The sequence below is a fragment of the Dromiciops gliroides genome, chromosome 5, assembly GCF_019393635.1.
Source record: "Dromiciops gliroides isolate mDroGli1 chromosome 5, mDroGli1.pri, whole genome shotgun sequence".
Classification (NCBI taxonomy): domain Eukaryota; kingdom Metazoa; phylum Chordata; class Mammalia; order Microbiotheria; family Microbiotheriidae; genus Dromiciops; species Dromiciops gliroides.
The window spans coordinates 196,826,092-196,839,405 of record NC_057865.1 but is presented as its reverse complement, the minus strand read 5'-3'; the positions used below and the strand labels follow the sequence as shown (position 1 = coordinate 196,839,405).

The 13,314-nt window shown below is 39.9% G+C and overlaps 1 protein-coding gene across 1 annotated transcript in view; it reads left to right on the top strand.

The window, feature by feature from the left end:
• Positions 1–12,177, top strand: part of LOC122727649 (probable polypeptide N-acetylgalactosaminyltransferase 8) — a 29,858-nt gene extending 17,681 nt beyond the window's left edge. Inside the window, exons 7-10 of the mRNA XM_043965321.1 lie at positions 3,430–3,567; positions 4,051–4,146; positions 5,411–5,578; positions 11,625–12,177. Of these exons, the coding sequence (XP_043821256.1) occupies positions 3,430–3,567; positions 4,051–4,146; positions 5,411–5,578; positions 11,625–11,798 (576 nt within the window). The 3' untranslated portion in view covers positions 11,799–12,177. The remainder of the gene's footprint in view (positions 1–3,429; positions 3,568–4,050; positions 4,147–5,410; positions 5,579–11,624) is intronic.
• Positions 12,178–13,314: the final 1,137 nt, after the last annotated feature.

Genomic DNA, 13,314 nt, shown 5'->3' with positions numbered 1-13,314 from the left:
CTGCCATGATGCCTCTTAACAATGACATGATGTATCAAAATAATATCTACTATTTTATAAGGGAAAACGAAAAGGTAAAGACAAAAAAAAAACATCCAGCAAAAAACAATGAATTAAGTTTTCTTATTACCTTTTTAAACAAGAAAGGAAGCAGCCTTCTAAAAGTACCTATAACAGCAGGAGCTAGGTGGTGCAGTGGATAAAGCACAGGCCCTGGATTCAGGAGGACCTGAGTTTAAATCTGGCCTCAGACACTTAACACTTACTAGCTGTGTGACCCTGGGCAAGTCACTTAACCCCCATTGCCCCCCTCCCCCCCAAAAAAAGTACCTATAACCTTAGGTTATCAACCTTAAGCATCAATGTAATGATCTAAAAATTATATTGTGGATCCTAAATTTATTTCCATTGTCCAAATTACACTTGAATTACATATAGGGTCCAATTTCTCTGCATCAAAAACTCTTCTGCTCTCAAATAGATTTTTAGAATAAGCACAGAGAATCAAGATGTTAAAAAAGAGGATGTTTTTTTCTGAGGGTGTTAGCATTGGTAGAGGACTGTGAAGGAAGAAGAAACAAGTGATGGAAAATGCTACTTATTTACAAATCCTTTCTCCTACTACCAGGTACAATTTGCTGGTTATACAAGGCTTTTTTTTTTCTTCCATTTTCTCCTTCTCTTCTTATCATTTGCAATGAAGGAATATTGCTGATTCTGAGACATTGCATCATTCTGAGAGTCCCAGGCTGATGCCATGAGGAGAGAGGATGGCAGCTTCATTATAGCAAGTAGACAGGCTGGTGAAAGAGACAGGGAGAGAGAGAGAGAAAACACTCATATTCAAAGAGTAAAACGGAAGCATGCAAAAATACTAGCCAACTGAACATCTGTGTGTATAAACAACGTCAGGGAAGGAACTAGTATGTAGAGAAAGATCGAATATTAGGGAGAGAATGGGTATGATTATGGGGGCAATCTGCTGAAGAATTTGGGAAGGGTTGAGACTAAGCATGTATGTTGAGGTTGGGACTGGCTTTGCAAGGTGAAGGCTCATCTCTTTGTGTGATACAGGAGTGAAAGAGGAGTTAGTGGAGGAAGACATCTAAAAGATAGCTGGTAAAGATAAGGAGAAAAGAGAAAGTTCTCAGTTAAACTTTAGGCTTTTTGTTTTTTTGTGTGAATATGAAGTAAAACCTTCAGCTGAGGGGCAGCTAGGTGGCACAGTGGATAAGACACTGGCCTTGGATTCAGGAGTACCTGAGTTCAAATCCGGCTTCAGACACTTAACACTTACTAGCTGTGTGACTCTGGGCAAGTCACTTAACCCCCATTGCCCTGCAAAAAAAAAAAAAAAACAAACCCAAATTAAAAAAAACAAAACAAAAAAAAACCCCTTCAGCTGAGAAAGAGAGAGGTGGGGTGCTATGGGAGATGTGCAGTATGAAACAAATAATTGGAATAGTTGTTGTGGTATAGGGAATAGATAACAGAGAATCAGAAGGATTGATTTGCAATTAGTGAGATTAGATAACACAAATTTGTAGTGGGCCCAGTCAACAATTTCATGTCATTTTCCCAACTCCATTCAGTAGCACATGAACAGGAAAAGGAAACATATGGTGAGAATCATCCAAATTTGGGTGTTGGCAAGACAACAGAACAAGGGAATGGGATGGGATTTGAATCAGAGGATAGGGTAGATAGGGTAGGTGAAATGGTTCACCAAATAGAGATTAGGAAAAGAGAAGCATACAGTTTGAGTAAGGGTGATAGTTTGGGAAAGTGCTGAGGGATGGAAGGATTGGAGGTCATGGATAAAATGAAGAACAGGATTAAGAGTAGTAAAGTACAGGGAGAGATGTAGTGATAAAAGATTATACATACTGGAGTTCTTTTGTTTGTTTGGTTTTTTGGTGAGGCAATTGGGGCTAAGTGACTTGCCCAAGGTCACATAGCTGGTGTCAAGTGTCTGAGGCTGGATCTGAACTTAGGTCCTCCTGAATCTAGGGCCAGTGCTCTATCCACTGTGCCACCTAGCTGTACCCATACTGGAGTTCTTAAACATGGAAATGGAATGTGTGGGTGCTAGCAAGTATAAAAGTATGTTGTGTAACAGAGGTGGAGTGGATGTATCGGTAATAAGCTGATTGAAGAATAGCAAGTTGTACATAATAGATTTTCAGTTTCATGTGCAATTATCTTTTTTTATTATACTATGCTATGGAAATGCTTGTTTTATTCTGTAAATTAAAAATAAAATAAATAAAAAAATTTGAGTGAACATCGATCTGTATATTGACATCTCCTAGTATGAGAGCAGGACTTGGGGTAGAGAGAAAAACTATGTAAAATAGGCACAGAACTCATTGAGAAAGGAGGAGCATTTTCTGGAGGTCTGTTGATAATGGCCACCAAGATCTGGATTCAGTGATAAAAGGGCTTGCTAAGTGGTGGCAATAGACAGAGTCCAGAAGTGGCAACAAGGAGTGAAGAATATTCTGTTTTCCCTTACTGACTAAAATCAGTGAGTTGCTACGTATGAAAGAAAATATAACCTTTACTGGAAAGGAAGGCCAAAGATTCTGTATTGTCTGGGAGGATTTAGTTCTTGGTCAGTACCAGAAGATGAAAGGAGCAAGAGAGGAAGAGGGTTTTTGTTTTTATTTTTGTTTTGTATTTGTTTATTTGTTTTTGTTTTTTTGCAGGGCAATGAGGGTTAAGTGTCTTGCCCAGGGTCACAGAGCTAGTAAGTGTCAAGTGTCTGAGGCTGGATTTGAACTCAGGTCCTCCTGAATCCAGGACTTGTGCTTTATCCACTGCACCACCTAGCTGTCCCCAAGGAAGAGGTTTAAAAGGAAAAACAAAATTTATTAATCGTGAATGTAGAATCCAGGATAAACCAGTTGCCTTTTTAAAACATGATCAATCTGAACTCTAATCTTATTTAATTTTTGTTTTGTTTTGCTGGGCAATGAGGGTTAAGTGACTTCCCTAGGATCACATAGCTAGTAAGTGTCAAGTGTCTGAGGTCAGATTTGAACTCAGGTCCTCCTGAATCGGTGCTTTATCCACTGCACCACCTAGCTGCCCCTAATCTTATTTAATCTTGAATGAAATCCTGACCAACTTCTATGGAGTGACCTGTAAAAAAGGTCTTTTTCATAAGTTGAGAGACATGAAGTTTTATGGCCAACATAAAGCTCTACAAAGTGGCAAATATTCATAATGCCAAGGGAGTTGACATACATTTCTAGGGCTCAAGCTACTGCCACTCCTCTCTTTCTAGGAAAATTCCAGAATGTGAAGGTTGCCCCACCCATCTCCATCTCATTTGCCCTCAGGAATGACTATTAATCCTGACAGTGATCAAGAGGTTACATATATCTGAAGGCACAAGTAGGTCCTTGAAACATTGTTTCTTTGCAGAATCATGGAATAGATTTTGGAGATGTGTCTTCCAGGATAGAACTCCACAAGAAACTGAAGTGTAAAAGTTTTGGCTGGTACCTCACAAATGTTTATCCAAATCTGATACCACTTGAGAACATTGTTGGCTATGGAGCTGTGAGTACACAAGGTCCCCACTACTCTTTCTTCCTAGCATCCTCTGTCATTTACTTTCTTTTCTTGATCTTTTTTTCTCTCAAGTTTCTCCTCAATTTTCATCACCCTCATAACCAGGATTTTCTTTCTTTCATTAGAATATCATGCCCATGCATTTTACCTCCTGTTTTTACCCTAAACCCCAGTTTTTTCTTTTCACTATCTCAACTAGCCAGGCTATTCATTTAAGAAATGCCAATCATATGTCTTTAAGTAGATGTATCTTCCCAAGAATGCCTTGAAGGGCTGGTGCAGGGGACAGGTCAATGTTCCCAAGATATGTAAGCACCACATCAGCACCACTCTGTTACCTCCTTGTTTCTTTCTCAATAACTAGAAAATAATTTCTTGGTCCTTACATCTTTTCTTATTTTTAGCTGACAGATATTACAGACTTCTCTCTTCTGTCTATACTCACCAGGAGTGGCATTTTTATTCCTACAGATGAAGAATTCTGTGAATGAAATGATCTGCATGGACCAGGGAGACATCAAAGGAAACACCCCAGTCATGTATAATTGCAATGGGTTGAGAAAACAGGTATTCTTCATAGATGGGTATCTCACCACCTATTATGGCTCAGCCCCTTGTAGTGTTACTGGGCTTCATTGGAGTTCAGAAGATCTGGACTTTGGTTTTGGGGGAACATTCAGGGTGAAGGAAATAAATTAATCAATAAGTCATATCTCTATCTCTATCTCTATCCCTATCCATACCCATACCCATACCCATACCTATATCCATATCTATAGCTCTACAATCTACATCTATCTATCTATCTCCCTATCTCTGTCATCTATCTATCTATCTATCTATCTATCTATCTATCTATCTATCTATCTATCTATCTATCTATCTATCTATCTATCTATGAATGAGCCAGGCCCTGGGCTAGGTACTGGGAATATAAATATAAAAGTGAGACAGTCCCTGCCCTCAGGGATTTTACAATGAATAAAGCCCTTCTCCAGATTCTCCTGGGAAATGGCCATGACAGAATGATTTTGTCATGGTACAGTGAAATGTAAAATGAGAGTTAATGGCAATGACTCCATGTCAGTAAGATAAGAAGATATAGGGGAATAAAGTTGAAACTGGGGTATCCAATTGGGCCAGTAGCTTGGCCATTTCTCTCTTCAGACTCCTAGCCTCTTTCTCCAATCAATATAAGTACCAACATTCAACATTAGCTACAGTTAATGTTCTCTATTTCATTGCAATTGTTGCCACTTAGGTATCTAGAAATTGATCCAAATCTTTTCTTCTCATCCTGTTGATTTTCCTACACTTCTCACTCCTATTTCTCCTTCTTCCTCTGACTGCCTATATTTGACCAGTTCACTTCTTGCCTTCCCTAAAAGGTGGCAAGGTGAAGTCATCAAGTCCATTCTGTCTAGAGCAGCATACAGGCCTAGAGAAGTGAGAAAGCAAGAATCTGAGTGTGAACAGAAGGTCATCAGAGAGATTGAAAGGGCACAGATAGGGTTATCAAAGTTCAAGTCATGTAGGTAGGACCTCACACTCTGGTCTCTGTATTCTCCATTTCAGCATGTTTAGTTTAAGGAATTTTTTAGAACTGTTGGACTCTGGTGTAGTAGGAAGACCCAGACCCCTCTCACAGGTTTCCTCTTTTCTGGAGGATCAGCTGGGACTTAATGGTATAAGGTAGACTTTGAGAAGAGCTCAAGATAGAGTAGGCAAATGTATTGTAGTTCCATAAGAGTATTCTTTACTCTGTGGTCTTTGTCCAGATTGGGCGCTTTCTATTGAAGGGCATATGGATCTATCCTCTGTTTCTTTTCAGTTTGTATACTACCACTTGACTGGAGAACTGTATGTTGGACAACTATATGCAGAAATGTATTCAAATGATCAATGCCTGGCAGACCCTGGAAAAGGATGGAAGCCAAAATTAGTGTCATGCAATGAAGCAACAGTGAAAAGGCTGTACATTTATTGGGATTTTAAGCAGGTAATTAAAGTATTGTCTTATTTGCATACCTGGACAAGAAGTTTAAATTTGATATGTAGGACATAAAATATGGATGGGTTTAAAGCACTTTTGAGTGACATGATGAAATTCAGGTTTTAGAGAGAATAATCAAGTATGTGTAGCTTGGATTGGAAAGAAGAAATAATGGGGGTAGAGTACAGTATGTATGTGGAAATAGTTATGAAGTTGTTTAAGTAATCCAGTCATGAGAGGATAAGGAGTTTGAATAGAGAGATAGTAGTAGGGATGTATTTTTTAAAAAATAAGATTTTATTGATTTTTTAATATTGTCAAAGTTTTCTATAGTTTAAGAAATAGTTTTCCTATAGTTTTCTATATACCTTTACTCCCAGAGAGCCATCTCATATAAGAAATAGTATTTTTAAAGAGGAAAAAAAGAAAAAGAAGAGGAAAACAATAACATAATGAATTAATAAATTTAAAAATTCTGAAAACACATGCAATACTTGTGCACATTTGCAAAGGAATGGGTTGGCAGTGTCCTCTAATATTTCTTCTTTTGCTTTATGCTTAATTTTATAATTTTGCAACATTCACTTTTGGTTGTGTGTGTCTGATTGTTCTTTCCACTTACAAGGAATGCATTTTGAAGACATTTCAAAGGAAGAATTCTGACAGACTAAAGTTCTAGGCCAAACCAAGGAGGAGAAATTTGATGGGTATAACTATAAAAGCTCTGCTTTTTGGTGTAAAAACTTAATTGCCTATGTTCAGTCATTTTTTCAGTCATGTCTGATTCTTCATGACCCTATTTGGGGTTTTCTTGGCAAAGATACTGGCGTGGTTTGTCATTTCCTTCTCCAGCTCATTTTACAGATGAGGAAACTGAAGCAAACAGGGTTAAGTGACTTGCCCAAGATCACACAGGTAGTGAGTGTCTGAGGCCAGATTTGAACTCAGGAAGATGAGTCTGCCTGATTCCAGGCCTGGTGCTCTATCCACTGTGCCATCTAGCTACCCCAATTGCCTAAGTATAGATCAATTTAATCCAACAAGTAAATTGTACACTATTTAGTGCTCCTTTCTCAAGTATTTCAGCTGTTGGCTCACTATCTTCCCCTCTTCTCCAACTCCTGACCTTATACTAAAGGATTCCAACATATATTGATGCTCTTTGAAATTTCCTAACTCCACAATTCCTCAATCTCCCTAAATCCTATGACTTGCTCTTATACTCCATCTCAAATACACATAGGGATGATCACATCCTAGATCTCACCATTAGTCACAAGTGTTCCCATACTTTGAACAGTTCTTTGAACAAAACCTCTGACATTTCTCCATCCTCTCTATCCTCTCTCCCTATACTTCACCCCTCCTAAACCATTTTTTTATGGGTGATTTCACATTCTTCTCTATTCTGACTTTACATTCCTATATTTCCCCCAGTCTTGACCCAAAAGTGAACCAATTCAAATTCATACTGTCCTATATTCTTGAACCTCTTGCCCTCCTGGATTATTGCTAGTCACCCATTGCCAAACCCCAAACCTGGATTGCTCTAAGGATCTGTTTTCTCTGTCTGCATGGCTAAACAGAGATGGAGGAAGTCAATCAACTATGCTGATTGGATCAACTTCCTTTATGCTTTCTAACTTTGATTGGACAACTCCGCACTGCAGAGACAAACTTTTTATTTCTCCCTAATTTATTCCCTAGCTCACTCCATACAGAAGCTATTCAAAAGCTTTTCTTCTTTCCCCAAACCTTCTCCACCTCATCAATTCCTGTTTTTCAGGTGAGGACCCTTTTACCTTTGTAAGGGGACACGCCTTCCTAATGTGGACCTATCTGCTGCATTTGACAAAGAACCCTTTTCTATCAATACTTCCTCATCATTTCCTGTAAGTTTAATTATCATCTCTGTATAGATGACTCACAGATCTATTCATTCTTCAGTCCCACATCACTGTCTGTCTGTTGGACATCTCAGAAGGGATGTCTCCTCAATATCTTAAGTTCAACATATTCAAAATTGAACATTATTGGGGCAGCTAGGTGGCGCAGTGGATAGAGCACTGGCCCTGGAGTCAGGAATACCTGAGTTCAAATCCGGCCTGAGACACTTAACACTTACTAGCTGTGTGACCCTGGGCAAGTCACTTAACCCCAATTGCCTCACTAAAAAAAAAAAAAAAATTGAACATTATCTTTCCCCTCAAACCCTCCCTTCTTCCTAACCTTGATATTTCTGTTGAAAGTTCATCAGTTTTCCAGTCTCCTGGCTTCTGTAACGATTGGAATGACGCCACCTGCTGGAGACTTACTGTAGAAGAGTTCCACCCATGAAGCAAAGGTCTTTGAGGGCAAGACCAGGAGTCTTTTCTTTGGCATCAGGAAGTGACGTTGGGTAGTGGGAGGAAGAAGGAAGAGACTAGCGCTCGGTCTAGCACTCTTTCCTGGGGACTCTGGTGGAGAAAGGAGCTAGAAATGTGCTCTCCCTTTAATAGATAGGAATCTAGGCCTTTCTCTCTCTCTTTACCAAATTCTTATTCTCCTTAATAAATGCTTAAAAGCCTAACTCTTGCTAAAGCTTATAATTTATTGGCGACCACTCATTAGATATTTTAGACAGACTAGCTAGAATTTTAGCCCTTAACACTTCATAACTCCTGCCTTATTTTCCATTCCTCATACTCCATCATCCCACATAGACAATTAGCTGCCAAATCTTAACATCTCAGTCTTCACAGCATCTCTCCTCTGTACCATCCTCTCTATTCAAACAATAATCATCTTACTTTAGGCCCTCATCACAATTCACCTGGACTATTGAAACATCTCACTAATTGATCTTCACACCTCAAGTCTCTACATATTATGGTCTAATTCACCATATAAATGCCAATATAATTTCTCTTAATTGCAGAACTGAATGTGTAACTTCTATAGTTAATCAACTTGAGTGGTTGTCTCTAGGATAAAATATTGATTCTTCTACTGAGTTCTTAAAGCATTGCACAACCTGGTCCCACTCTATCTTTCTCTCATCTCTATCTCTATCTCTATCTCTATCTCTATCTCTATCTCTATCTCTATCTCTATCTCTATCTCTATCTCTATCTCTATCTCTATCTCTATCTCTATCTCTATCTCTATCTTTCTCTCTATCTCTATCTCTATCTTTCTCTCATCTCTATCTCTATCTCTATCTATCTCTTATCTCATCATCTCTATATCATATCCATATCCACGTTCATATCTATATCATACATATCTATATCTGCCTCTATATATGTGAACGGCGGCCTCCCTCAGAGGCCAGCTATGAAAGTTCAGAACCCGAAGCTGCTACAGGAAGACACAGAAACAAAGAGAGAGTCAAAGCTGGGGTCAGAAGAGCATTCCTTGCTTATGGCAAAGAAGGAAATTTATTGAGAGTACACAGGTTACTTATATACTAGAGGGTTATGTAAGCGATACTGCATACATGGCCATTCTAGGACAATGATGTTTGCTCAAGTGGGGCAGGGGTTTGGGAAACAGGATGTACAAGGAGTAGGAATGTAAAAATAACAAAGAGGAAGGGGCCAGGATGTCTGGAGTGCATGTTATGCAAGCCTTGCTTAAGCACAATTTTATGTGAAATGTTGAGGGGCCCTTAAGGGGTTGTGCAAGCCTTGCTTAAACAGCATCCTCAAGGGTCCCTGACATATATACGCATCCACATCTGCATCTGCACCTCCATCCATCCATCCATCCATCCATCCATCCATCCATCCATCCATCCATCCATCCATCCATCCATCCATCCATCCATCCATCCATCCATCCATCCATCCATCCATCCATCCACTCTATCTATCTATCTATCTATCTATCTATCTATCTATCTATCTATCTATCTATCTATCTATCTATCTATCTATCTATCTATCTATCTAGATATATACACACATACAAATATACGTATACACACATACACAGCTATATACACTTATATACATACAGTATCTTTTCCAAGAAAACCCCAATGGGGTTATGCAGAGTTGGATATGACTAAAAAACAACGGAACAACAAAGGTTAACACCTTCATTCTACAGATGTAGCAGCTAAGGTTCCATGAAATTAAGTGACTTGTCAAGGGTTGTCAAATTTTATGGTTTCTACCTTTTTCAACAGGTCCTTCTCTCTCTATTCACACAGCCGCAGCATTAGTTCATTCCCTTACCACCTCTCTCCCGTACTATTGCACTCTAACAAATCTCCATGCCTCAAGTCTCTCCTCATGCCAACACATTTCCAAACTCAGCTGTCAAGGTGATTTTTCTAAAGTGTAGGTCTGAGCATGTTACTCCTTTTCTCAATGGGCTCCAGTGAGTTCCTATTATATCCAATATCCATATATATTCCTCCCTGGTGCAGTGGATAGTACTGACTTGGAGTCAATAAGATCTGAGTTCAAATCCAGCCTCACCTCCTGTGACCCAGAGCATGTCACCCTCATTTTGCCTCAGTTTCCTCAACTGTAAAATGGGGATAATAACAACACCTATCTCACAGGAGTTGCTGTGAGAGTTAGATGAGGTAGTATCTGTGAAACATTTAGCCTAGTGCCTGTTGCATAGTAAAGCTATGGAAATGTTTATTCCCTTCCCCCCTCCCCCATTTGACACTTAAAGCCTTTCACAGTTTGAACTCTTCCTACCTTTCCAATCTTTTCAACTTCAACCCTCTCCAGGCATTCTATGATCCAACTACCCTTGCCTATTAACACTTCCTCCCACATAACATTTCATCTATTTCTCATCTCCATGTCTTTGCTCTGACTGTTCCTCACACTTGAAATTGTAAGGGGCTAAAATTCTAGCTAGTCTGTCTAAAATATCTAATGAGTGGTCGCCAATAAATTATAAGCTTTAGCAAGGGTTAGACTTTTAAGCATTTATTAAGGAGAATAAGAATTTGGTGAAGAGAGAGAGAAAGAGGCCTAGATTCAGCTATCTATCTCAGGAAGCCCACATTTCTGCTCCACTCTCCATGAGAGTCCTGATGAAAGAGTGAGAACTATACCTCCTTCATCCCACAAGCCTCCTGTGAAACTGTAACATCCCATCCACTCGCACACGCAGCTCCAAGCTAATTGGCTAGTAGCTTTGATAGACAGTACTCACGAGCAAACATCACTTCCTGATGCCAAGGAAAAGCCGCATGGCTTGCCCTCAGAGGCCCTCTCCTCATGGCGGAGCTTTCCTACAGTAACTCTCCAGCAGGTGGCGTCACTCCAATCGTTACAAAATGTTCTCCTCCCTCACCTCTGTCTCTTAATTTCTTTGGTTTTCTTAGAGACTAAGTTCAAAACCTATGTTCTGCAGCAGTCTTTTCTTAGTTCCCTATAGTCCCCCTTAGTTCCAAACAATTCGTGACTTCCCCTCTGAGATTCCCTTCATCTCCTCTCTCTACATCTTGCATTATCTAGCTATTTACATGTTGAATTTCTCAGTAGACTATCTGCTCTTTGAGAGAAGGAACTTTTATTTTGCCTTTTGTTATATCCCCAGTGCTTAGCATAGCACATAATAAGCACTTAATAAAGGTTTGCTGACTGACTAAGCTATGTGAATGATCAGGTCATCTTCAAGAAGTGTCTTTTCAGCTTCTCTCAGAGGATTATAGGTAGAATGTTGAGACTGGGGCAGAATCAGAGAGGCTGCTCACCTGAAGATTCAGAATCAGGATGGACTAATGTTATTATCTGAAGTCAGCATGATTAATGTTATAATCTGAAGTCGGCCCTTTACCTCTCTCCTCCACCCCTTTGGAATATCTATGCACTAGAAGTTTGTGACCCAGTTGAGACTCATAGTGAATCCACTGGGGGATTTGTCTTCCTTTCCTTTGAATCTCCTCTGAGGTAACATCTTAGAGAATGTGAGAGTTTCTTATAAAGCACAGCTCTAGCAATAGTAGTGACTATGGATATGAAAAAACAAGGGTTGGAGATGCCAGCACATGAAGACTGGGCTTTTTCAGTGATATTGCTTCTTGTCTCCTCTTATCTAGGGAGCATCGATCACCAACAGGGACACTAATCGGTGCTTAGAGGTCAGTAAGCTTTCCTCGGGTTCCCATATCCTCATCCTCCAGAAATGCACTGGACAAAGATGGACTATCCAACATACCATCAGAAAGTGGGGGATCTCAAGTGCTCTCAGTAAGAATGAAACTGGCAGGTGACAACATGAGGGACTCTGGCTCTGAGGATACATATTCCTGCAGAAGACTGAAGACTTTCTGCTTTCAAATGTATTTTGAGTGGAATACCATCCTATATATGAGAATAAAAGTGTTGGCACCAGCATAATGGAAAATAGTGGTAGATGGGATATGTATATGGAAGGAGTGCAGCTTGGGATGGAATTACAGAAAGAGAGTGGGGAGGGAGTGGGAGAAGATGCAGTTTATACTTTCTACTCACATCAGTCCAAAGAACACCATTCCAGTCCATTCCAGATAGTGTTAGAAATTTGTTGAAATATAACATCCTGTGAGATTACTGCATTAGGCCCTCCTCTTATACCCTTTCCGGGAGAGCTGACTCTGGGCTAGTACAAATACTGGCTTTATCAGATGACAAATCTATCTCTACTACCATTGTAGCTTCTCATCAAGTTCTGCCTTAGATAAGGCTTTCAAATTGACAGGAAACATGTTCTATATTAAAGCCCGAGGATTAATGGCAAACAGCAACAGCAACTGGCTCCAAGAAGAATATTCCTTTGCATTCAGGAACACTCTAGAAGTGGAGTGAAGACAAGGAATTTTGAGTGTGGCTCCTGAAACATGTTGTTGATAGGGAGACACATATTGATGTCAGCCTATGGGCATGCTAGCAGGACTGTACTTCAATAAACCTTTCAGCCCCACCCAAGCCCAAAGTGTCCTGAGTATCCCCTAAAGCATCCCCACTCTTACCTTACTGGAATATGAGGGATTTATTGGATGCTGGCAGCAGGGTTACTGTCATTACCAGTGGGCCTCCAGTTTCCATGGAGGGAAGACACCACTGAGACAAGGGGGAATTCTGAGCAGCTTTTGGGAGTTGGCATCTGTATGGCCCTAATGACATGCTGTGAGTAGGGCCAAATGAAAATCTTTGGAGTTTCCTGAGCCAGCTTGTATAGTTGGCACCAAACAATACTGGATCAGTCTCACCAATGCCTCTTTCTCTATTCTGGTGGCTAAATGCAGTCAGTCACTTTCATCTGGGGATGAGTTAAGTGTTCCATCACCATCCTTACCTGATGCTACCTAATACTGACACAATCTAGTAGGTGGAGACCTGAAAGAGTCCCCGTTTTCCAAAGGCATTGATGTCTACCACACTATATTAATAACAATGTTGACTAACATTATGTAAGTGGAAAGAAAAAGTGGGAGGGCTTTCTGGTCCAGTAGTTCCTTGGATCTGACCTCTCAGGAACTGATCGGATCCTAGGATCTGATGAAGACAGACTGTTTTTGGACATGGCTCCACTTAACTCTCTTTAGTCCTTACTTATTCGGTCCATGGCACAGAGTTGCCTAGACCTTGAGCTCCTTGCATGCCTCTCTCTCTCTTAAGTGACTCCGGGTACATAGGTATATACCTATGTATATAGGTATACATAACCTTTGTATACACATACATATATGTATATATATATGTGTGTGTGTGTGTGTATATATATGTATGTATGACCTGTGTATATAG